General features: G+C 56.8%; 1 protein-coding gene across 1 annotated transcript in view; it reads left to right on the top strand.

The window, feature by feature from the left end:
• Nucleotides 1-1,279: 1,279 nt before the first annotated feature.
• The window catches only part of RCC2 (regulator of chromosome condensation 2), a 25,677-nt gene continuing 5,412 nt past the window's right edge, over nt 1,280-21,544 (top strand). Inside the window, exons 1-10 of the mRNA XM_040645848.1 lie at nt 1,280-1,419; nt 2,454-2,742; nt 8,134-8,227; nt 11,550-11,693; nt 14,723-14,854; nt 15,484-15,572; nt 16,722-16,836; nt 18,795-18,961; nt 20,425-20,605; nt 20,864-20,969. Of these exons, the coding sequence (XP_040501782.1) occupies nt 2,461-2,742; nt 8,134-8,227; nt 11,550-11,693; nt 14,723-14,854; nt 15,484-15,572; nt 16,722-16,836; nt 18,795-18,961; nt 20,425-20,605; nt 20,864-20,969 (1,310 nt within the window). The 5' untranslated portion in view covers nt 1,280-1,419; nt 2,454-2,460. The remainder of the gene's footprint in view (nt 1,420-2,453; nt 2,743-8,133; nt 8,228-11,549; nt 11,694-14,722; nt 14,855-15,483; nt 15,573-16,721; nt 16,837-18,794; nt 18,962-20,424; nt 20,606-20,863; nt 20,970-21,544) is intronic.

The raw sequence follows: 21,544 nt of genomic DNA, 5'->3' as shown, positions 1-21,544 counted from the left end.
ACCGACAAAGACAGATTAAAAGGAGACAAACATAAGAGTTGATGTAATTAAGTTTTATGTGACATGGGAGCCCTCATAAGGAAATGAAGACCAAAAGAAAAAGGCCTGGGCATTTTTCTCTTATGTTTGATGGAGAGGGGACAGTCCTGGAGGACTAGCGTAGGTCAAAGAGTAAGAGGTAGGTGTAGGACGCGGGGGACATGTAGCAAGGGTCATTTTTTAGGATTCTTCTTGGTGTTCCTTTGTCTTCAGAGAGAACGGTGTTCCTTTCCTCCTGGCATGAAGCAGGCACCTCTCACCTGAGGGTTTTATGAACCTGTTTTAGGGAAGAAGGGTTGGGAGGGAAGGGGTGTAGGTGGTGTTGGGGGAGGTTGGGAGATGGGGGTGGTGCTTATCAGTGACCTTAAACGGGCTTCTGCAGGATTTCTGGAAACTTTCAGCTTACAATATTCAACTCATCAAGGTGCCTGTTTTGGGGTAGCGTGTCCTGACCCCATCACTTATCACACTTGAAATTTCTTGCTTCATGATCTATGTCTCCCCTTAGAGCGTGCGTTTCACTAGGACAGGAATCTCATCCTCTAGCTTTGGATCCCCAGCACCTAGCACTGTGTGTCTCGCAGGTACTGGGGGCTCAGTAAATATTTATGAAAAATTTCCATCAAAACTAGATTCTAGTGCATCCTGGGCCTGCATATTAACTAGGAGCCAACTCCCTAATACAGCAAATCTTTATGTAACTCTTACCATAACAGCACCTTGCTACGTTCTGGGGACACATAGGCAAATAAAACGCAGCTTCCCTCGGCACAAGAGAAAATTTTATTCACACTGTATTCATCTTTCATTCCAATCACTCAATTAGGGCACGTCCCTTGTTGGCGGATGCGTGAGCAAAGTAACTATTTTCCGGCGAGTGTCCTCAGGTGACCTGTCTAGACGTGCCCAGGGAAAAACAATCTAACATTCTCCTAAACCCGAAGAAATATGGGGCGCGCGGGACGCGCTGCGCAGAGGCCCGGGGCGCGCGGCGCAGCCTGCGGAACGCGCAGGACCGGGGCGCTTGGAGTCTGGCCGCGTGGCGCCCGCCGCAGGCTCGGGTGGGCCGGCCGTCCCGCGGGCTCCGGAGCGGGCGGGGGCGGGGCCGGGCCGCCGCGGGGTCCGCCGGCCAGCAGGGGGCGCGGGCGCCCCGGGCCCTCAGCCGCCCGCTCCGTCGCGCGCTCGCTTGCCGCCCGGCAGCACATGTGTTTCTGTTTTGTGTTGTAGCATTTGTTCTGGAAGCTCGTATTTACATTTTAAGTGTATCTGGTGAGTGGGTTGGATCCCTGGTCTGGGCCGAGGGGGGAAAAAAAGCCCTCCGGTTCATCTTTTAGTTGCTCCTCTTCCGTTTTCTCTCCGGTTTCTCATCACTCCAACCAGGTAGGGACTGAAAATCAAAATCGACAACGTTCAGTTTGTGGGATCTGGGAAATTTTTTTTTTTTTTTACCCCCCTTTTTTTTTTTTTAAAAGAGAAAAGGTAAAAAAAAAAAAACCTAAGGAAGGGGGGTTGGGGGATTGAATGAATAAAAAGGGGAAGGAAGGCGGATCCACGTGGTTTAATCGGAGACAGACAGAGATCCCATTGTTCAAAATCAATAAAAAAAAAAAAAGGCAGGGCGAAAGCGCAGGGACGCTGGGGGAAAGTAGCGGCGGAGCGGGGCACTTCGCAGCCGGGATCGGAGCGACAGGCTGGGCCGCACGTTCGGGGAGGGGCCGGGAGAGTTGGACACCATTAAAGTTTTTATTTTTCGTGTCTGTGCGAGCAGGTGTTTGGGGCTGGGGGCCGACTTCATTGCCCCCCCCCCCCCGCCGGGGGCAGCCCACCCCGAGGGATTAGGCTAATTAGAGCCAGAGGTCGGAACCCCCAGGCTGGCGGGGAATTGGGGGCTCGGGCGGTGGAGGGGGCGGCAGAGAGAATTGCATTTAATTGAGTGGGCTCGGGGAGGGGGGCGCGGAGACAAAAGCAGCAGGTGGGGCGGCCAGGGAGGGGGGAGCTGTTTCAAAGGGGGATCTTTGAAGTATCCCGGAGCCTTCTGTAATTAGAAGCTAGGGGATCGAAGCCTCCTTTTTCTTTCCCTTTACTTTTTTGGGGACCAGGCTGCGATGGTGATGCGATGTAGGCAAACCTAACTCGAGGATGGGCCGGGGGGGGGGGGTCTCCATTTTTTTTCTTTCCCTAAGCGGATTGCAGTCGGAGACTTGGGCTCCCGTGCGGGATTCCCCGGAGGAGGCGCGCCGGGGCCCGGGAGGGGCGCGATTTCCTCCCGGCTCGCCCCCTCTCCGCCCACCCCGCGGCCGCCACTTTGGGGAGGGCAGGGGAGGAAGTGGAGGCCGGTGGCTCGGCTGCGCTCCCCTCCCCCCGCGCAGTTTATAACCCGTCCATTGTGCGCCGCTGCCCCGTGTCTCCTCCAGCGCGACCATGCCCAGGAAGAAGGCGGCGGCGGCGGCCTGGGAGGAGCCGAGCTCGGGCAACGGCACGGCCCGTGCCGGGCCCAGGAAGCGCGGCGGCCCGGCCGGCAGGAAGCGCGAGCGGCCCGAGCGCTGCAGCAGCAGTAGCGGCGGCGGCAGCAGCGGCGATGAGGACGGCCTGGAGCTCGACGGGGCCCCCGGCGGGGGCAAGCGCGCGGCGCGGCCGACAGCGGCCAAGGCGGGCGGCGCGGCCGTGATCATCACCGAGCCCGAGCACACCAAGGAGCGCGTTGTGAGTGCGGGGCCGGAGGGGGGGCGGGGGGCCGGGGCCGCGGCGCGTCCCTGCGCGTCCTGGCCGGGGGCGGCGGGGCCGGCGGGGCCGGCGCAGGCCGCGGGCTGAATCATCGCCGCCGCCGCCGCCCAACAAAAGAGCGCGGGCCGGGGGCGGGCGCAGGCCGCGGCCTAGCCGACCCCCGTCGCCCCCGCCCGCGCGGCGGTTGGCCGTTGGGGCGCGCGCCCCGGGCCCCCGCCGGGGGAGGGGCGGCCGGAGCCCTCGCCCGCCCGCCCGCGAGAGGGGGTCATGGCCCCGCCCCCGGCGCCGCGCGAGCCGACTCCCTCCGCCTCCCCTCCCCCTCCCGCCCCGGGAAGGGAGACTTTTGCAAGTTGTCTCGGGCCCGAGGAGGGGATGCGCGCGCGCCGGGTCCGGGCCGCGGCGCCCGGTGCCCTCGCCGTCCCCAGTCCCCCTCCTCTTCCCCACGGCCGCTGCGCCGCCGGGGCGCCGCTGGGGGAGGGGGCCGCCGGGGCGCTGTGGGGAGCGGCGGTTTGCGCCGGGGCTTTGAGGTTCCCGCCGCCTCGGCTCCGGCGCTCCGGGGGGGCGGGGCCTGGCGGCCGCCGCGCATGCCCCATACGGCCCTGCGCCGTCTCGCGCCGCCGGGGAGGCGGGGGCGGCCGGCGCCGGGGCGGGGTGCGAGGGCGCATGCTCCGGAGAGTCCTCCCCCTGAGGTCGGGAAGCCCCCGGGGCTGAGAGGTGTTGGGGCTTTGTTCATCGCTCGCGGTCGGAGGGCGCGGGTGCTCGGTGAGGGCTCAGTGTACCCCCCCGGGGGGTGGGGAGCATCTCCCGTCCCTTGAGCGGGCTTCAGTTCACTCGTTGGAGTTGGGCCTGCAGATCTTAATTGAGGTCGTGACCAACTCAACTCCCGGTGCCTGCAAAACACTGCAGAGCTAGAGATCTTAGCCCGGGGTCTGCGATCCTCGAAACCCACGGGCTTCGTGTGGGACGTGTGTTCAGGAAAGGATCAGAGCTTTGGCCAGGTTTCAGGTAGCCCCAGAAGAATAAGAACTTCCATTTAGGGTGTAGACACTCTCGAGTGGCCCTTTTCTGTCACCAAAGGGTGTGTGAGGCTTAGCAGTATCAGAGTGCTTTCCTCCGAAGGCGCTGAAACAGTGTTTAAATGGTTAAAAAGAATGCGTTTCTTCATCCGCTTTACAGATGAGGAAACTGAGCCACAGAGTTTAAGGGCTTGTCCTAGCATCCCATGGCAGTCAATTTCCACATGGGCTCAGGTGTCTTCTGATGGTGTCCTTAACCCCTGTGCAAAGTGTTCATGTGAAAATGCTTCCTAACTGCCGTCCCGTTGAAAGGGTCAGCACCGCAGACGGTGGAGGAGAGCCCCTGTCACTGAAATGTCTGAACCTGGGGCCTGGGACCAGGACTGTGCCAGGAGCTGGCCAGAATTGAGAAGCTGGAGCGCGGGAATGGTTTTCCTTTGACAGATCTAATTCTCTGTGCGGGACTCCAGCCGTTTGCCCTTCAGTCCCTGCGTGTTAGGAGGGAAGCGGAACAGAATGGCCAGCGGGTCTCTGCCTCTGCTGTGTTCTCTGTGCGGGAGCGCCTGTCAGCTGCAGGGCTGCAGTCCGCCCGGTTAGAGCAGCGCGTTTTCATGTCCCAAAGTGAAGGAGGAGCTCCTTACCCCAGCGCTGAGGTTCACCCAAGCATGTAGTCCCAGAGAGAGTGCAGAGGGACGCCCAGCTCTGCAGCGGCTCTGCACGCGGCTGGCTTGTCTGACGGGAACGGCACTTTCTTAGTCTTACCGAGAGAGTCCTCTGCTCCCCAGGAGCAGACAGACCCAGCAGTGCTTGCAGTTTGCATTTGCTTTGTATTTACGACCCGCTTACCTTGTACGTCCTGGATACGTGTAGATACATCTGTACGTACCTTCCCCTACCCCCTTAAAAAACGAGGGCCTGTGAAGCAGTAGCGCGATTTCCTTTGGACTAGTGAGCACATCCAGGAGCCTGAGCGTCTGGATGCCCCGGGAAAGTGCTCCCCTGGAGTTCTCAGTTCTTGTTAGCATCTTTTGACTTTGGTCCAGAGTCAAGGCCAGGCCCATGCTGTGCTGTCCTGCTGCTTTCCCACAGGCCTAGGTCCCGGGTGGGTCCCCCGCCAGGTTCCCGGCTTCCAAGGGAAGCATCGGCTCTGCTCCTGCCAGGCAGGCCTGTCCCGGGCGGCCCGCAGTCCCTAGCTTGTTTCCGGAGAGGCTTTTTGAGGAAGAATTTTGCAAGCCTCACCACCGTGGAGGGCTTCTTGAAGGAGGTGTGTGAGAGCAGCTGCCTGGCGTTGTCTGGAGCTAAGCCGAAGTCGGGGCTTGTGAAAGGTGAACCCAGATACTCGTGGGGTTGAGGGGCCAGGTTGCCTTGAATAAAGGTGTGTATTTTGTAAAACATTTTTAGGATTTCAGCCTCAGGAAATGCTCTCCCCCGTGTGGTTTTGTCAGATGAGCATTTTATGATGGTCCAGGGCGAATGACGAGTGAGCTCCACGACCCTGGAGGTAATGCAGGCGCCTTGGCAGAGTTCTGGAAAATGGGAGTGTCACCAGCACTCCGGGTCTTCGTGGTTTCTTCAGTGTTGGAGTGCTAAAGTCTTGTGGACCCCAAGACAAGTCTGTCCCGTCTGCAAGGGTCAAACAAATACGACCAAAAAGCGAGCTTTTGAAGTCTGTTCTAGTTGATAGCCTGTTAGGGAATTTGTCGTTGCTGGCACTTCTCTGAGCGGCCCTCTCTCTGCCGAGGCTAGCGGTTTTCTTTTCTTTTCTTCTCTTTTTTTTTTTTTTAACATTTTATTTATTTATTAGAGCACATGGGGTGGGATGGGGCGGGGCGGGGCGGGGGGGGGGGCAGAGGGAGAAGCAGGCTTCCTGCTGAGCAGGGTCCTGGGATCAGGGTACCCGGGTCACGGTTTTCTAAAAGGACGTAAGTTAAAAGGTGGTCTCCCAGCCTCATAAACATGCTCTTTGCTCTTGGGCAATAATTCAAAAATCGCCGTTTTGAACAAGAAATGCCGTTTTGTTGATTGAAAAAGCGCAGTGCATTTTTCTGTCTTGGCCATTCATTTGGACCAGCTCGTGACCGGGGCGTTGGGGGACAGCAGGTGTAATGAAATTCACTCATCCTGTTGGGGAGACTGTGGGACCGGCTTCACTGCCACATAGCCTTTAGTCACAGCACTCTCTTGGCCCATCAGAGAAGGCTGGATTAGACCTCGAAGGGTCACAAAGCCTCTGGCCCTCGGCCCTGACAGCCATCCCTGGGGTTCCTCTGGGCGGAGCCAGCAGACATCAGGGTCTTTCCCACCTGACGGGCCAGCTCAGGTCTGCGACTGAGAGGGACATGGGCTGTGATTGAAAGGGTGTTAGGAGTCTTGTTCCTTATTTGAATTTTCTCTTTCCTAGAAGGTAGAGGGAAGAATTACATTAGGGAGAAATACAGTAGGTGGCCTTGGCAAACAGCTGTGCAGATCATAGCATGACGCCTAGTCAGTTAGTTTTATCTGGTGGGTGAGAACAGAAGGCCCAGGACAGGAAAACCTGAGAAAGAGCCACCCCGGCGCCCCTCACAGTTTTGTGTTTTAAATTCCTCTTTGGAGGAATCCCACGGCGGTGACTGGGGTAGACTCCGTTGACGACGGCTTGCCGCAAGCCTGGCATCAGGAAGGTCGGAGTTTGGAGAAGCGCTCCGCTGGCTTGACCCAGTACCCACAGGCCCTTGCTCCCTCGTGCAGTTGCTGGCACCTCGGGTCACAGAGGAAACCCGCTCCTGCCCGGGGCCATCGCGGAAGCCCTGGCAGTCTGAGGGCACGGTGGCCGCCTGTGAGCTGCTGCTCTAGCAGATGCCCCTCGATCGGTGTCGCGGTCACGTCGCCCCCGGGGGTCATCTGCTGCCCTGTCCGCACAGACCTGAGGAGCCGTGGAGGGCCGGCTGGGGACCTGGGCAGAGACCCAGGGCCGCTCCTTCCTTGGGGAACTTGACAGAACGCACTGGCTGTGGTTCATCCTCTGTTGCAGATCTGTAGAATGTTCCAGCCAGGCCCGCCAGCTACACAAAGAAGGGGAGATAACCGAGGGAAACTAGGCTCCCATTCAAGTAATCCGAGTCTGTGGGTGCTCTGGGGTGGGACTGCCCTCCTATCAAGGTCGTTCTCTAAATAATTTACACGTGGTGAGGTCCTTCTCCGTTCCTGGCTGTTGGGTTCCCCTTCGCGTGTGGCCTGCAGGACGTGCCCTGTAGATGGACTGGCTGCCTGCAGCCACGGAAACGTGGGTGAGCGTGACGGGGCGTGTTCTCTAGGGTGCCCGTGGCCTCAGGTTGGGTCACACAGAGTCCCCGTGGAGATGTGTTCCTCTTAAAAATGCACTCACTGTGCACCAGGGCAGGTGCCTAGAGGTTAGAATGACGGGGGCCGGGTGGCTTTTTTTTTTTTTCATCAGGCCTTCTTCCAAGAACAGTTCTGTAAACAGAAGGAAACAGTTCTTTTGGGCCTCTTGGGGTGGTGAGGTCAAGGACGAAGGCAGAGAGGGAAGTCCCCCTTCCCCGGCCCCTGCAGGGACCTGGGTGCGTGGTTCAGAAGCGAGTCTCTGCCTGGCGGTCGACTTTCAGAAGCGTGTTTGGGCATTGCAGAAACACAACACACTGCTGCGAATATTCTACCGAGTGCCACCCCAGATTGGACAGTGGCCTTTTTGAGTGGCGTGTCCTCCCCTTGACCACCCAGCAGTGTGTGGTCCTGGCGCTGTTCTGCGTTGGGAGCCTGAGGATCTGGACATACCGTCCTGGGGCGGGGAACACAGCCTCTCCACCCAAGGGGCGGGCAGCGGGGACAGGCCCAGCCGGGATCCCCCATGTCACACGGTGCTCTGATGATGTCCCCCCCCCCCGAAAGGCGCCAGGCACAGCGGGCAGCACGTGGAGGGACAGTCCGAAGCCACGGGTGACGCAGGGCTCCGGAGGCTTGGAGTCGTGTGCGGCGCTGTGCTGGCCCCCAAGGTCAGCCGTTTTAAGACTCCACGTGCGCCATGCCAGGCCTCTCGCAAATACCTCTACAGGCAGTCTGCGGAGTGGAGGGACACTCCATGTATGTGGCTGACTTTTTAGTGTCTTGCAAGAGATATTTTCAAGAGAAGTCAGTGGATAAAAGCGAGCCTGAGCCTCACCAACCAGCCGCCTGGGGATTACGTACCCTGATGGTGTACCACTTTGGGCCTCCGTCACTGTGCAAGCCGCCGGGGGAGGCGCGAATAACGAGTGATGATTTTTCTTTTGTTTCTGGCTGTCATTGGGCAGACGGCAAAAGCTGGAAGCAGCATTGCAAGCTAATCCTTTCTCTCTCTTTTTCTCTCTCTCTGTAGAAACTTGAAGGGTCTAAGTGCAAAGGGCAGCTTTTGATTTTTGGGGCAACCAACTGGGACTTGATTGGTCGAAAAGAAGTGCCTAAACAGCAAGGTATGAGACCCGGTTTCTGAAACCGTACGAAGCTACTGTTTGTCGGGTGCTTCCTGTGCGCTAGGTGGCCCGCGTGGTTGCCGCCAGCAGCCACCAGGTAGGTATTCTCTGCGTTGACAGAGGTGTTCAGAGAGGCCAAGCAACTTGCCTGAGGCCACACAGCCCCTCTAGGGACAGGACAGGACTCGAACCCTGGGCTTGTACCAGTCTCTCATTTCACAGTTCTGTGTGTGTTTATTTTTAAAGATTTTATTGATTTATTTGAGAGAGAGCAGGAGGGAGAGGGAGAGAGAATCCGAAGCAGCCTCCATGCTGAGCGCAGAGCCGGACTCAGAGCTCAGGCCCATGACTGTGAGATCATGACTTGAACCGAAAGCAAGAGTCAGCCGCGTAACCGACTGAGCCACCCAGGCGCCCCTCACAGTTCTGTGTTTTAAAAACCCAGTTCCGTTTAGGATTAAACGGGAAAAGTATAAGTAGTCACAGGTAACACGGACACCTTCTTCCCATCCTCCTCCGCACGTCTGTTACTTTCGTGAACACGAAGAGGCTGGTCCTGTGGGATGTCAGAGTGTCGAAGACTTTTGTCACATGTCACACGTCCACCTTGGTAGACGTTACAGAGGAGTCCACGGTTCTTTGCATGCTGCCCAATTGTTGCAGGAACTGCTCGGACGGAGCGAGTAGCAGTGTGTGGAGTGGAGGGAGCACAGAAGTCCCAAGAAGGAGCTTTTGTGTTCCCAGTGGCTTTTAGAAACTCGCTATCTTTCCTCAGGAGGATACTGGCCCATCTGAGAGAAGTGAAGCTGGCCTGTCGCCACATTTTATGGCCTCTTGATTTCATCTGGAAAGGTTCCCAAAGTACTTTCCAACATTGCCCAGCGAACAAATATTTGCGCACGGACACTCCCTTGGTGCCTCAAGCCAGGCGGAGGAGATCATCGTATTCCGTGAAGGCAGCAGGACTTCTAGCAGCGCCTGGCGTGCGGCAGAGCTAGAGGGGGGCCTAGCGCTTTGCCTCCTGTCGTGGAGAGGACCACCTGCCCCGGGTCTGGTGTCCAGGAAGCCCCTCCCAGGGTGTGATGGCCACCGTCTCCCTGCCGGCCCCACGCGTGTACCACATCATGTGTCTGAGCTGTTCTCAGTGAGTGGCCCGCACACGGTGACACACGCTCAGAGCGGGGAAGTAAATTCCAGAGGAAAGCAAGCGGGCAGAGCATGGGCCATCTCCTGCGGACCTAGGGTGGGGTGCGCTGAGGCCAGGCAGGGCTCCCCACACCCCGGTGAGGTCTCGGAGGAAGGAAAACCACCTTGTGGTTTAAAATCTGCTTTCACACTCTGGTTGAAGACATGCTGGGCGCATTTTAAGAGTGCGTTTTTGTCTTCTCCCATTCGGATCTTTGCTTCCCTGATCAGTCTCCCTGCGAATGAAGTTTTATGTAATTAACAAGCCTTCTTTGTAAGTATTTTAAAATAACTCTCAGTCCTCCATTACCTTGCCCGGAGACCACAGGAGGAGGAGAAGGATTTGTTGTCCCACTGGTGCAAGCCGAAGGGAAGAAGGATTTCTCCTCCTGCCCTGGCCCTTCCCAGTCTCCTCGCACCCTGGGAGGGGGAGCCGGCCAGCCCCTGGGTGCCCACTTCCGCGAAGCTCCTGGAATCCACGTGATGCCTACTTTGTTGACAGCACGACGCAGTGGCTCTTGCTCCAACCCCTGACCGCCAGGCTGCCCGAGGAGCAGCCGCTGCTGCCGGGCACTGAATCTGACTTGGATCACTGGGACGGTTCCTCGGAGGCCGGGACAAATCCTGCCCCTCAGGCTCTTGGCGTCTTGGGCATTGATCTTCCTGGAGCCGCCATAGGGATGAGGCTTTGGCAAAGCAGGGCATCCGGCCACCTGTGAGACAGGTCTGCTGGGAGAGTTCCCTCCGCGGTGTCCCCAGAGATGACATGTGTCAGTCCTGCCACCTTCGTGATAAACAGCCGTGGACAGAACCTGTGAAGGCCGTTGTCTTCGGGGTGCTCTTTCCCAGACGATCGTCGGGTCCTCTTCCGCCTTTGAGGAGAGTGGAATATCTCAGGGTGGAGCAGCTCGGTGTTGCTGTTTGTGGGCCGCTGACACTTCTGCCCAGTGTTCCTTGGACCGGTAGCCCCGTAACTGAATGAGGACGCACCTGGGCGCCCTCTGCTGGTGGGGCGCGGGCAGGGCAGGACTGGCCTCGAAGAGTTGCACCAATGCTTTTCCGCTGGAGCCCAGTAACGGAGCAGTTTCTTAATCAGTTCGGACATCCAGATTAACGTGACACGGTTACGTGGCAGCCGCTAGCATTTCATAATGGTCCCTGCAGGCCTAGAAACGTGGCTCGTGTCTCTGTCCTCCAGAGCTCCAAATTGAAAATACTAAGCAAAGTGTGGTCCATGCCCTGTCCATGAATGGGGAGGAGAGGGAGTTTGGAAGGAGGCAGCTGCATTCTTCCCACCCACACACCTTCCAGTGTTCCTGAGTGCTTCCTGGGTGCCTGGCACTGGCAAGGCCCTGGGGTTGCTAGGGCCTGGAAGGAGCATGAGTTTAGTAGGCTTGAGTGCTGTGATCAGCCTCACGGTGTGCGGGAAGCCATGAGCTAAAAGGGGATGTGGGCGTGGAGGGCTTCCTGGAGGAGGGGGTGCTTGACATGAGTTTTAAAGAACAAGCAAGGGTCAGGGAAGGGCATTCTGTGGGAGGGGATGCATGGCAAAGCATGGGGCCATGACCTGGCCACTACAGTGGGACCCCTGAGAAAGGAGGAAATTGTGTGGCAGGGGAGGGGTGTCAGCTGGGCCCCCCACACGGGGTCTGTTAGATGTGCATGGGGCGGGGGGGGAGCAGGTGTTTTTTGGGGAGGATGGGGACACTCAGACTTCACTCTGAAAGGAGCCTCTGGCTGCAGGGGCGAGGCCGAGGTGGGTGGAGGGCAGGCAGGGGAAGGTGAGAAGGGGTGTGGGGAAAGAAATACTGGGTTCACCCCAGCTTTCCTGGGTTGGGCTCCCAGCAGGAGGGAGAGCACCCTGCCTTTGTGGCCACCTGCGTGTGGGCGTGCTCAGGCGGTGCACGAGAGTCTGAGGTCCCCACGGGTTGGGGCCAGAGACAAGTGGGCCGACAGCAGTTGGTTTGATTCAGTTGCAGACTTTCGCCTTGGACAGCCTCCGCTGCCAGGCTCATGTGGCACCCCGGGGCTTCTGTGTCAGAGGAGAGTGGACCCCTGGTGACTACTGACATTTTTGGGGTGCTTTTCACCTCCCTCCGTCATTGTGGGTGTTTGATTTGCACTCTTCCCTTTGCAGCTGCCTACCGCAATCTCGGTCAGAATTTATGGGGGCCCCATAGATACGGCTGCCTGTCGGGGGTCCGGGTGCGGACAGTGGTCTCGGGTTCGTGCGCTGCCCACAGCCTCCTCATCACCACGGAAGGGAAGCTGTGGAGCTGGGGTAAGTCTGGGGTCGGGTGGGACAGGGCAACTCATGGGGGTTCCCCCCCCCAACACCGTGGGGCTGACTTTCTCCTCCATCTGCCTGGAAGGGCAGCCTTTTTGCAGCCATATTTCTTCTCCCCGATTTCCAGCTGGTCCTGCCTGTTCCCTGCAAGTGTATCCCCTTCCTCCACCCTTCTGCCATTTGCTCGTACACCGAACTCTTTGAAATCTTCTTTTTTGGGGGAAAGATTTTACTTATTAGAGAGCGCTTGCACAGGTGGGAGAGGGGCAGAGGAAGAGGGAGAAGCAGGTCCCTGCTGAGCAGGGAGCCTGACATGGGGTCGATCCCAGAACCTTGGGATCATGACCCGAGCCGAAGGCAGACGCTTAACCCACTGAGCCACCCAGGCGCCCCTGAATCCTCTTTTTTAAGCAGCCTTTTTCTGAACGTTCTGACTGAATCTGGATCTTTCTGATCTTGAGGCACCTAGAATTGAATTCCTATTTTAGACACGCTGTCCCCTGGGCAGACAGTCCCCCCTTCTTGCTTCGTGGCACAGTGTTGACGTAAGACCTCTGTTCTTGCCACTTTAAATGCCACCGGCCACGTCACAGCCTCGGCCACCATGTCTCTGCGATCCTGTCCCTGTGATTCCGGGGATCACACCTGTCTGCAGGTTTGGTTGCTCGATGCCTATTTCTTAGATTTCCCGACAGTTGAGTTCACTTTTTTCTTTCTCTTTTTTTCTTTTTTCTTTTAATTATATTTACTCATTTGAGATAGAGCATGAGCCGGGGGAAGGGCAGAGGGAGAGGGAAAGGCAGGCTCCCTGCTGAGCCAGGAGCCCGATGTGGGGCTAGATAGCAGGACCCTGGGATCATGACCCGAGCTGAAGGCAGACGCTTAGCCATCTGAGCCACCCAGGTGCCCCGGGTTTACTTTTTTCTGAGTGGAGCTGGTCTCTGGTTGCTGGCCCCCTGGCCTGGGTCACTGGGAGGTGGCGTCCTTGCCCTTGGTCCCCTCCTGCTCCAGGGTCCCCTCGCCGGGGCTCCCACGCACCGCTGCCCGTTTCCTCCTTCCAGATTGTTGATCCAGGTACTGACTAAGGCTCTGTTTAGCCCCACGCCCTCTGGTAGCTCCTGGACTCTTCCTCCAGCTGGGTATGTTGGCAGTTGTCCCCGCCCTTTGTTTCTGGTCTTTGGCTAGCTTTTAGTCCATATGACTGCTTTTTTTATTTCGGTCTGTTTGAACCGTTTTTTGCAATTTCATGAGCTGCTGTACCAAAGTCCAAATATATTAACATCTGTTGTCTTCGCTGCACTCTGCTAATTTTGTAATGCTGGTGGAAAAAAAAAAAAAAAGCTAACAAGTGTGTCTGGCCCAAATTTAAACTTTATAGTCTCTTGATGACATGCTGACATTGCCACGGTTTTCATTTTCCCCAACTGGCGCAGAGGTGTCCTTCCCCCGGCGCACCCCCTCCTGCCTAGTGTTCCGACGCTGAACACAGCAGTCTGTCAGAGCTCCCAACTTGAAATATCTTCCTTCTGATCTCTTTACCGAACTGCATTTACGTGGGGCTTCTAAAAATGTGCCCTGTGCTGGCCCTGTGGGCAGGGAGTGGTGCAGAGGGCCGTGCAGCCAGCCTGGCCCCCGAGCAAAGACATGTGTCCCACGAGCAGACTTGGTGGGTGGGGGGGGCGGGGGACAATGACAGACGCGTCCCGGTGCCACAGTTAGCTACTTGAAATGGCCCGGGCTGTTGTCTGGTGTCTGGAAGCTTCAGTGCTACAGCACGTCACTCTCGAGGGGTCTGCATCTGTCCGCCACTGGGCCTCTCGGGGGTTCCAGAAACTAGGCCTTTCCCGGTGAACTTGGACAGCTCCCGGTACAAACTCGCGTCTGCTGCTCTTGCCAGAGGGCTGGAGTCCGAGCGCGAGCTTGAGGATGGTTTTTCTCGTAGCTGGCCGTTCCCTTCCTTCTCCGGGCCTCAGGATGCTTGGTCCTCGTCCTTGTGGCTCTGTTCTCCATGTGTCTCGTGATGGAAGGTCAGAAGGTCATTGTCAGGGAAGGGTGTGAACTGCTCCCCTCCCCTGCCCCCAGGTGCCCTGACTTTTTGGCCTTATAAAATCTCCCAAATACGTTTGGTAACCGCTGTGTGGTGGTCCCCTTGGCCGGGGGGACCTGTGAGGAGCCTGCTGAGCTGTTTGGTTTGAGAGCTGTGGTAGCCCGTGTTGAAAACCAGGGGCACCGCAGGGGCTCCTCCTGGCCCACCCTGCCTGCCGTGTCTGCCGTGGAGCCAGAGGGCCTTGCCAGAAGCCCTGTGCCTCGGGGCTCCCAGCCCGCACGGCTCCAGAGGCCGAGGCAGCCTCGCAGGAAGGGCTTGTGGTCCGAGCAGTCCTGTCCTCGGCTGAGGGTCCTGTGGAGGGCGGTCCGCAGCCGGTGGGCTTGGCACTGCTCTGTGGGCATCGTTTCCAGGGCAGGTAAAAGGGGAGAAACGACGATTAGAAATGAACCAAATGGTCCACGGAAGATGCCCAGGGCCCTGAGGTAACTAAACTCTGTGAGGCAGGTGTCAAAAATGGCTCCCCTTCTTAAAATCCATCTCAGAGGGAAGGGAGCGTGGGAATTGTTGTCAGGCAGGCAGAGTGAGACCTGGGAGTTTCCATGAGCTCATCTGCTTGTGCGGGGCACCTAGCGCGACCCGAGCACTGCTTGTCTCCCTTGGTAGCACAGGGCCACAGAAGGTGCTCCCGGCTGGGTCCCAGCCGCTGACCCAGAAAAGCAGGTCAGAGAAGGTGAAGGAGGTGGCAGTGGCCCACGGAGCTGTCTCTGGGGACGGCACCAAGTATCTTACCCTGGTCACCCGGCCCCTCTCGCAGGCCTCGAGAGGTTGGCCATTGACAGAGGCTTTCATCCGCCTCGTTCTCGGCTGTTTGTGTGTGGAGGGCGCTTTCGGGGGGACCCAGATATGTCTGCCTTTCCCAGGCCGCTGCTCCGGCCACCCTCTCTCCTTCCCACTGTATCTTGCTCTTGATCTGCAGGTCGAAATGAGAAGGGGCAGCTGGGACACGGTGACACCAAGAGGGTAGAAGCCCCCAAGCTCATCGAGGGTCTGAGCCAAGAAGTGATTGTGTCTGCGGCCTGCGGACGGAACCACACCCTGGCGTTGACGGGTAAGGCACGGCTGGTTTCTTCTTCTTCTTCTTTTTTTTTTTTTTAAAGATTTTTTTATTTATTTATTCGACAACGATAGAGACAGCCAGCGAGAGAGGGAACACAAGCAGGGGGAGCGGGAGAGGAAGAAGCAGGCTCACAGTGGAGGAGCCTGACATGGGGCTCGATCCCAGAACGCCGGTACCACGCCCTGAGCCAAAGGCAGACGCTTAACCGCTGTGCCACCCAGGCGCCCCACGGCTGGTTTCTTCTGAACCGGGCAGGAGTCCGCGTGGTCCACCTTGGGTCTTGGGGTGGAGTCGCCTCTGTGGCTCTTAGTCAGGATCAGAAAGGTGCCCAGGGAGCCCCAGTGGGTGCTTCTCCGAGCTGCTGACGGCCTCACCCACCTGTAGGCAGACCAGGAGGCAGTGGCCCGGGGCTGTGCCCAGTGTCACCCCGCACGCTCGGCCTCGGCGGTGAAGGGCTTCTGCTTCGAGCTGCCCGCCCCACCTCCGTGTGCGGTGCCGTCTCCCTTGTGCTCTTCCTGGCAAAGGACCTGTTTATTATCATTTCGGAGCCTTTGATCCCAGCTCGAGTTCAGAACCCTCAGTGTTCTTTTCCCTTTTGTGATAATGTTTTTTTCTTCCAGAAACGGGCTCCGTGCTTGCGTTTGGAGAGAACAAGATGGGGCAGCTTGGCCTCGGCAACCAGACAGATGCCGTCCCGAGCCCCGCGCAGGTGCCGCCCGCGCCCCTCTCTGGGCTCCAGGGCCTCTGTCTCTCTCTGCCTTTGCGCTCGATTTTCTGGGCGGAGACCAGGCACTGCTCCTGGTAGTTGAGTCGAGGCCTTGTGGAAGCGGTCTAGGTTCTTAGAGTGGAAGTCATGTGCTGTAGTCTTTAAAGTATGCTTCCTAGGTGCCCACGGTCAAAAAAAACCTCCCGAGAACTGATGTGTCTTTCTCTGCAAATAATTCTTGAGTTCTGACCTTGGATGGCGTCACCTGCCAGGGCTGAGCTCCCAGACAGGAGGTCGGCAGTCTTTTATCCTTGAGGAATGTGTGCCTACGTTAGAGAGGTGGGGATCACACCTGAGCGTGGCCAGTGATGTAAGGCGACCACGTGCCAGTGAGGTTGAAGGATGAAGGCGGGGCTCCCATTTCCTGGTCTGGAAAAGAGACCGTGGGCAAGCTTACCTGTGGTTTGAAGGATTTTTGAAATGTCCCTGTTGTGTCTGCCATTTGCACTAAGGAGGAAGTGACAGTTTCTAGAGGAAGCTGGGAGCGATGGGCAGGGCCCAGGGCTCACGCTTGTTGGGTGAGATAATAGCACAGTTTCCAAGGCCTGTCTGACGTGTTTCCAGAACCCACGTCGAGTTCCTCGGGGGGCCTTGGCTCTCTTATTTCCTGACTTCGAACCGTTTTATGTCCTGTCCGCACCTTCCGTGAAGACTAGTTAGGCTAGTGTGTCTGCAGAGGGCAAGGGGAACGGGACAAAGTTTCTCTGGTCCAAGTTGAGGCTGAACTGCCTGCCAGGGACGGGGTGAGGTTTGGGGGTTATGTGTGGTCTCGGCTGTTTCTTTCCCCCTCCCGCCCGGGCTGCTCGGCTGAGGTCTGTGCTGACCGGACGCGGTGTTGGGCATTTTGGGGGATGCGGGGCTGGGCACACCATGTGCCCTATCTTGGGAATTGACTCTGCTGAGAAGGTGGGGGTCACAGGGTGTTTTCTTCATGTACACTCTAGGCTTTGGCCTTCAGAATTCCTGGGTCTGTTCAGCTTCCTTTGCAATCTTAATAATTGTTTCACACCGATCTGCAGAGCAAGGGTGTGGGGGGAGGCTTTTTATCAATCTTTTAAAAATGTCTGAGCGTCTCCTCTCTTGTCTTTTCAGATAATGTACAACGGCCAACCAATTACCAAAATGGCCTGTGGGGCTGAATTCAGTATGATAATGGACTGCAAAGGGAACCTCTATTCCTTTGGGTGCCCTGAATATGGTCAGCTGGGTATGCAAATGTTTTTTAAAAGCTCTGTAATCTAACTGCATATCTGGAACCAGAAGTCAGTGTGGGCCCGCACACACGTGTTGGAAATGTGGGTAATTGATCGCAGATAATAGCCTTGATCCATTAAGTGGATCTCTCGTTTCCTGGGACAGCGCGTCCTAAATCACAGGGCCGTAGAGCATTACAATGGCTTGGCCTTAATGAGTAAGTCTGGGGCTGGAGTCTGACAAAGGATTCTTGTTTCTGGGAGGGGAATTCATTTATATGTAAAAGGATTTCAGAGTTGTAAGAAAAAAAAATTAAACCACCTTCATTCGGTTTCATATTTAAAAATTTGCCTTTACCGGAAGTGAGAACATTACACAAGGTAGAGGGTGTAGTGCAGACCCTGGGCTGGGCGACCCCCTCTGGTGCCCACCTGGGCCCCCCTCCCTGCGACCAGGACCCCTCCCGTTCCCGTCCTTGAGCAGAATGCCCTCCTCCAGAAACACATTCACGTCTTTCTCATTGAGTAGAAAGGGAAAGCTCAGAAAGTAAGTGGAAAATGTTTCTCGATTCTGATTTTACAAGGTCTCCATTTTCTTTTCCCATCTGACACCAAAGTGTGTTGTTTTTCTTTTTTTTTTCTCTTTTTCTTTTTCTTTTTTTTTTTTTTTCCTTTCTGGCGCCTTCCCACAGCCCAGCCCCTGGCGAGTAGGAGGTGAGGAGTGGGCGCCCTCTGCTGGCGCCTCAGCTGCATGCCACTCCGGATCCCCGCGGCCCCCGTATCTGGGTTGCCGGGTCCCCACGTCATTAAGAGCAGGCAGATGGAAGGAGGTATAAATAGAACAAGGAGCATCGCGCTGGCCTTAGACTTCAGGGAACAGTGACTTTGTGAAACTAAATATACCGCAAGTCAGAAGTGAATAAGAACGAACAGCCCCTTACGCACATGCAGTGTTGGTTGCCAGGGAGTTGCCAGAGACTGTTGGAGAAACCGTTTCCATGGCCACAGGCCCTGGTGCCATCCCCAACCCCGGGCAGAACACCGGAAGTGTGTTTCCGGTCTCCTTCCGGGAGTGTGTGGGGCTCCCTTGCTGCCTTGCATTTGCAGACGGGCAGGGGATTTTCCTTTGGGGAAAACTACATGACCTTGGTAGTAATGACAGTGGCTGGTCCTTGAGCAGGGGCCGTGTGCCACGCACTCTGAGCGCTTCGTACAGACTCTCGGGGGCCCGGTGTGTACCTGCTGAACGGGAGTTTGACGTGCTGGCTTCACGTGTATCTGCGGGATCAGTCCTACTTCTCGGCTTTCTTTGAAACCCACCTGGAATCTCACTGTCCAAATCCAGACAGATCCCTTTTAGAATTAGAACATATAAATGTAACCTTGGGGAAGTGTATCCCCAGCACACGCGCTCGCCCCCACCCCCTCTCTGTCATGACGCATTTTACTGGGTCAGGCAAGGCAAAGACGAGCGAGTGCCGTTAACTGTATTTTAACACCCGTGATGATATATTTAGGTTACTAGTAAGTCCTAAAAACTCAAGTCTCGGGATTGTGTGTTGAACTTTTTCTGTCCCTTCTTGACCCATCCAGGGGCCAGGTGGGGCCCAGACCATACTCAGTAGGCCATTCCTTTGAATCCGTGGTCTCTGGCTTCTGTGACCGTGGCTCACAGTCAGAACTGTGGTCTGTGTTATGGCCTGATCCAAACGTTAGAGGCACATATAAAGAAATTTTTACAAAACGACATCCTTGTTACGGACGGTATCCTCGGTGTTTCCTATTCTGTCTCGTTCATTTCTTAAAAAGAATTCGTTTCATCCCCCAAAATCGATTTCCTGGTACTGATGGGGTGGGCCCCAGATGGGAAGATGTTAGGTTGGTTGACAGACGTGTCCCGGCGAGGCCCCAATGGGCCAGGCTGGGGCGCGCGCGCTCGGCTGCCGCTGACTGCTGGCTCTGGTCGCCCCAGGACACAACTCAGACGGGAAGTTCATCGCCAGGGCGCAGCGGATAGAGTATGACTGCGAGCTGGTGCCCCGGCGAGTGGCCATCTTCATCGAGAAGACGAAAGACGGGCAGATTTTGCCAGTCCCAAACGTGGTCGTCCGAGATGTGGCCTGTGGCGCTAACCACACGGTAAGGCTTGAGGGTTTCTGGCTTCTCCTCTTCCCGAGCATCACCTTCTGCAGAGAAGGGTGTGTGTATGCTCCCGTGTCCCAACACTTGGCTCTGGCCGGGAACCCATCCCGGAGATCCGCGACATCCTGCCCCCCTCCCCCCCCAAGGCTTTGTCCCATTCGGTTGGCCATAGGGCGCTTACTTTCATAGTTTCTCTCACTTCCGGAGACATAGCGAAAGGATGGACATTCGGACATTTCAGGTCAGAATCCTACTGTAAGTGTCTTTCTGGGTCGGCTTTTGTCTGCCAGAGCACCACAGACCCCTTTCTAGGTCCACAGACGATCCCCCATATGGAGGGTGTTGAGTGGTTTTCAGCTGCGAAGGCTGTTCCCTTAAAGATCACTTGAAATAGGTGGCAGTAGTGTTTTTGTGTATATGCTGTGTTGTTTGGTTTTTTGTAAGATTTTTATTTTAAGCAATCTCCACACCTGTCATGGGGCTTGAACTCATAGCCCCGCGATCAAGAGTCGCATGCTCCACGGACTGAGCCGGCCGGCGCCCCAGTATTGGTGCCTGTGGAGCTTGGTTGCCTCTTTGCAGTTATTTTGCTCGAGAATGCCTGCGAGTCAAAGTTGGCTCTCTTCTCTGTGGAGAGAGCACTGGGCTGGGAGTCCAGAGACCAGGCTGGTCGCCTGGTGTGCAGCTGACAGTCAAGTGACCTCAGGCGCGGCCTCGTCCCTGGAATACGCCCTGTCTACTTAGTGCTCAGTGACGGGGCTAGGAGATTGCGGTCTCCCGGAGTCTGAAGTCTGTGGTCCTCTTCTGTCCAGTCCGGGGAAGCAGAGGTGGATCTTGGGCAGACCTCTTATGTCAGATGGTTTCAACAGGTCGTACATTCACACCACTCAGATGCTGAACGTCGGAGATGCCGTGAAGGAAAAGTTGTTTGCTCTACACCCAGCGCGGGGCTTGAGCTCATTGATTACCCTGAGAACCAGACCTGGGCTGAAATCAAGAGCCTGATGTGTAACTGAGCCACTCAGGTTCCCCGAAGATCCAGTTTTAAATTGTTCTCAGTCCACGTGACCAGATGGAGGTCCCCTGTGAACGGGGTGGGGTGGGGGGTGTCTAAGAGTCGTCCTAGGCAGGCATGCCTTCCCTCGGTTCTCTCTGCAGTGCCGTCTACACCGGGGTGGGGGAAACCAGTGCATTGAGCTGCCCTCTGGAGGCTCCCACTCTTGCTTCTGATGAGAAACCAGGGGGACTTGGGACTAAAAGGAGTAATTCAGGATGGAAAGGAGCGTCCATGGCAGAGGAAAGAGGAAATGCGCCGTCGCCTCCCCCAGCTTGGGGGCAGGTTCAGCTTCTCCGCAGTGTTTTTGCCTTTTACCATGTTGTTCTTTGCAACAGAGCGATGCCCCTCTTATCCCCTCCTGTTGGGGGCCCATCCCCACGCTGTGTGTTCTCTCCGCCCGCAGCTGGTCCTGGACTCTCAGAAGCGCGTCTTCTCCTGGGGCTTTGGTGGCTATGGCCGCCTGGGCCACGCCGAGCAGAAGGATGAGATGGTCCCTCGCCTGGTGAAGCTGTTCGACTTCCCCGGGCGCGGGGCGTCCCAGATCTACGCCGGCTACACCTGTTCCTTCGCTGTCAGTGAAGTGGGTTAGTGACTTCCCCTGTCTGGGCCTCGGGAGAGGGGTGTGGAGAACCCCCCTGGCAGATGAGGGCTCTGGTGAGTGGGGAGCCACAGAGTGCTTCCGCGTTCCCAGACCGAAACCTCGGTGTTCTGTCGGACAAAATGTTCCTCTGTTGTCCCCAGCGTGCGGCGTCTTGCTTTTCTTGTTGTTGCTGTAAAGGAGAATTCAGTTCTTGGCATGTGTGGTCACAGTGGGAATGTGGAATGTGTCTGTCTTTCCCCAGGTGGCCTGTTCTTCTGGGGGGCCACCAACACGTCCCGCGAATCCACTATGTACCCGAAGGCCGTGCAGGACCTCTGTGGCTGGAGAATCCGGAGCCTGGCTTGTGGGTATGTGACAGTGTCTCCTGGTGAGGACGTCTGTCCCCTTCCTGGGGCTGGTGGATACCCTAAGGTGGGGGCCTCTTCCCTTGAGAGGCTCCATTTCCCCCTCCCCCCCAGCTCCCCCCAGCGGGGCATCAGATGCACGAGAGTTCAGGAGGGGAGGGACTGTTAGGGGCAAGAGGGCTTGGTACGTTCTAGAACAGATGATGGCTTGTCTTCCTGCCGTCACAGAAGGAAAGTCATCTTGACGGTTTCTGTTCTTCAAAGGCTTGGTGGGCTCTGTTCATCTTGCGGGTTAAAATGATTTTAGCTGAACATAGTGGTAGGATTTTAGTAACTCTGATAAGCTGGAAAGAAGAACTTGTCTTTAAGCCTGTGCTTTTCAGTTTATTTTGAGGACACCTGTTGAGCTCTAATACTTCCTGGGGAGGAGTTTGGTTATATTAATCAACTGCCAGGTTGCCGGGGGTGGGGGGGTGGGCAGGGGGACAGCGTCTTGGGCTAGGGGTGCTATGGCTTTAATCTCTGCTGGAATGTCTAGCCCTGTCCCGGGTATTTTTTGTTGCCTACCCCCCCCCCCC

Source organism: Ursus maritimus, unplaced genomic scaffold, assembly GCF_017311325.1.
Source record: "Ursus maritimus isolate PB19 unplaced genomic scaffold, ASM1731132v1 scaffold_32, whole genome shotgun sequence".
Classification (NCBI taxonomy): domain Eukaryota; kingdom Metazoa; phylum Chordata; class Mammalia; order Carnivora; family Ursidae; genus Ursus; species Ursus maritimus.
This window is presented reverse-complemented; position numbering and strand designations above follow the sequence as displayed.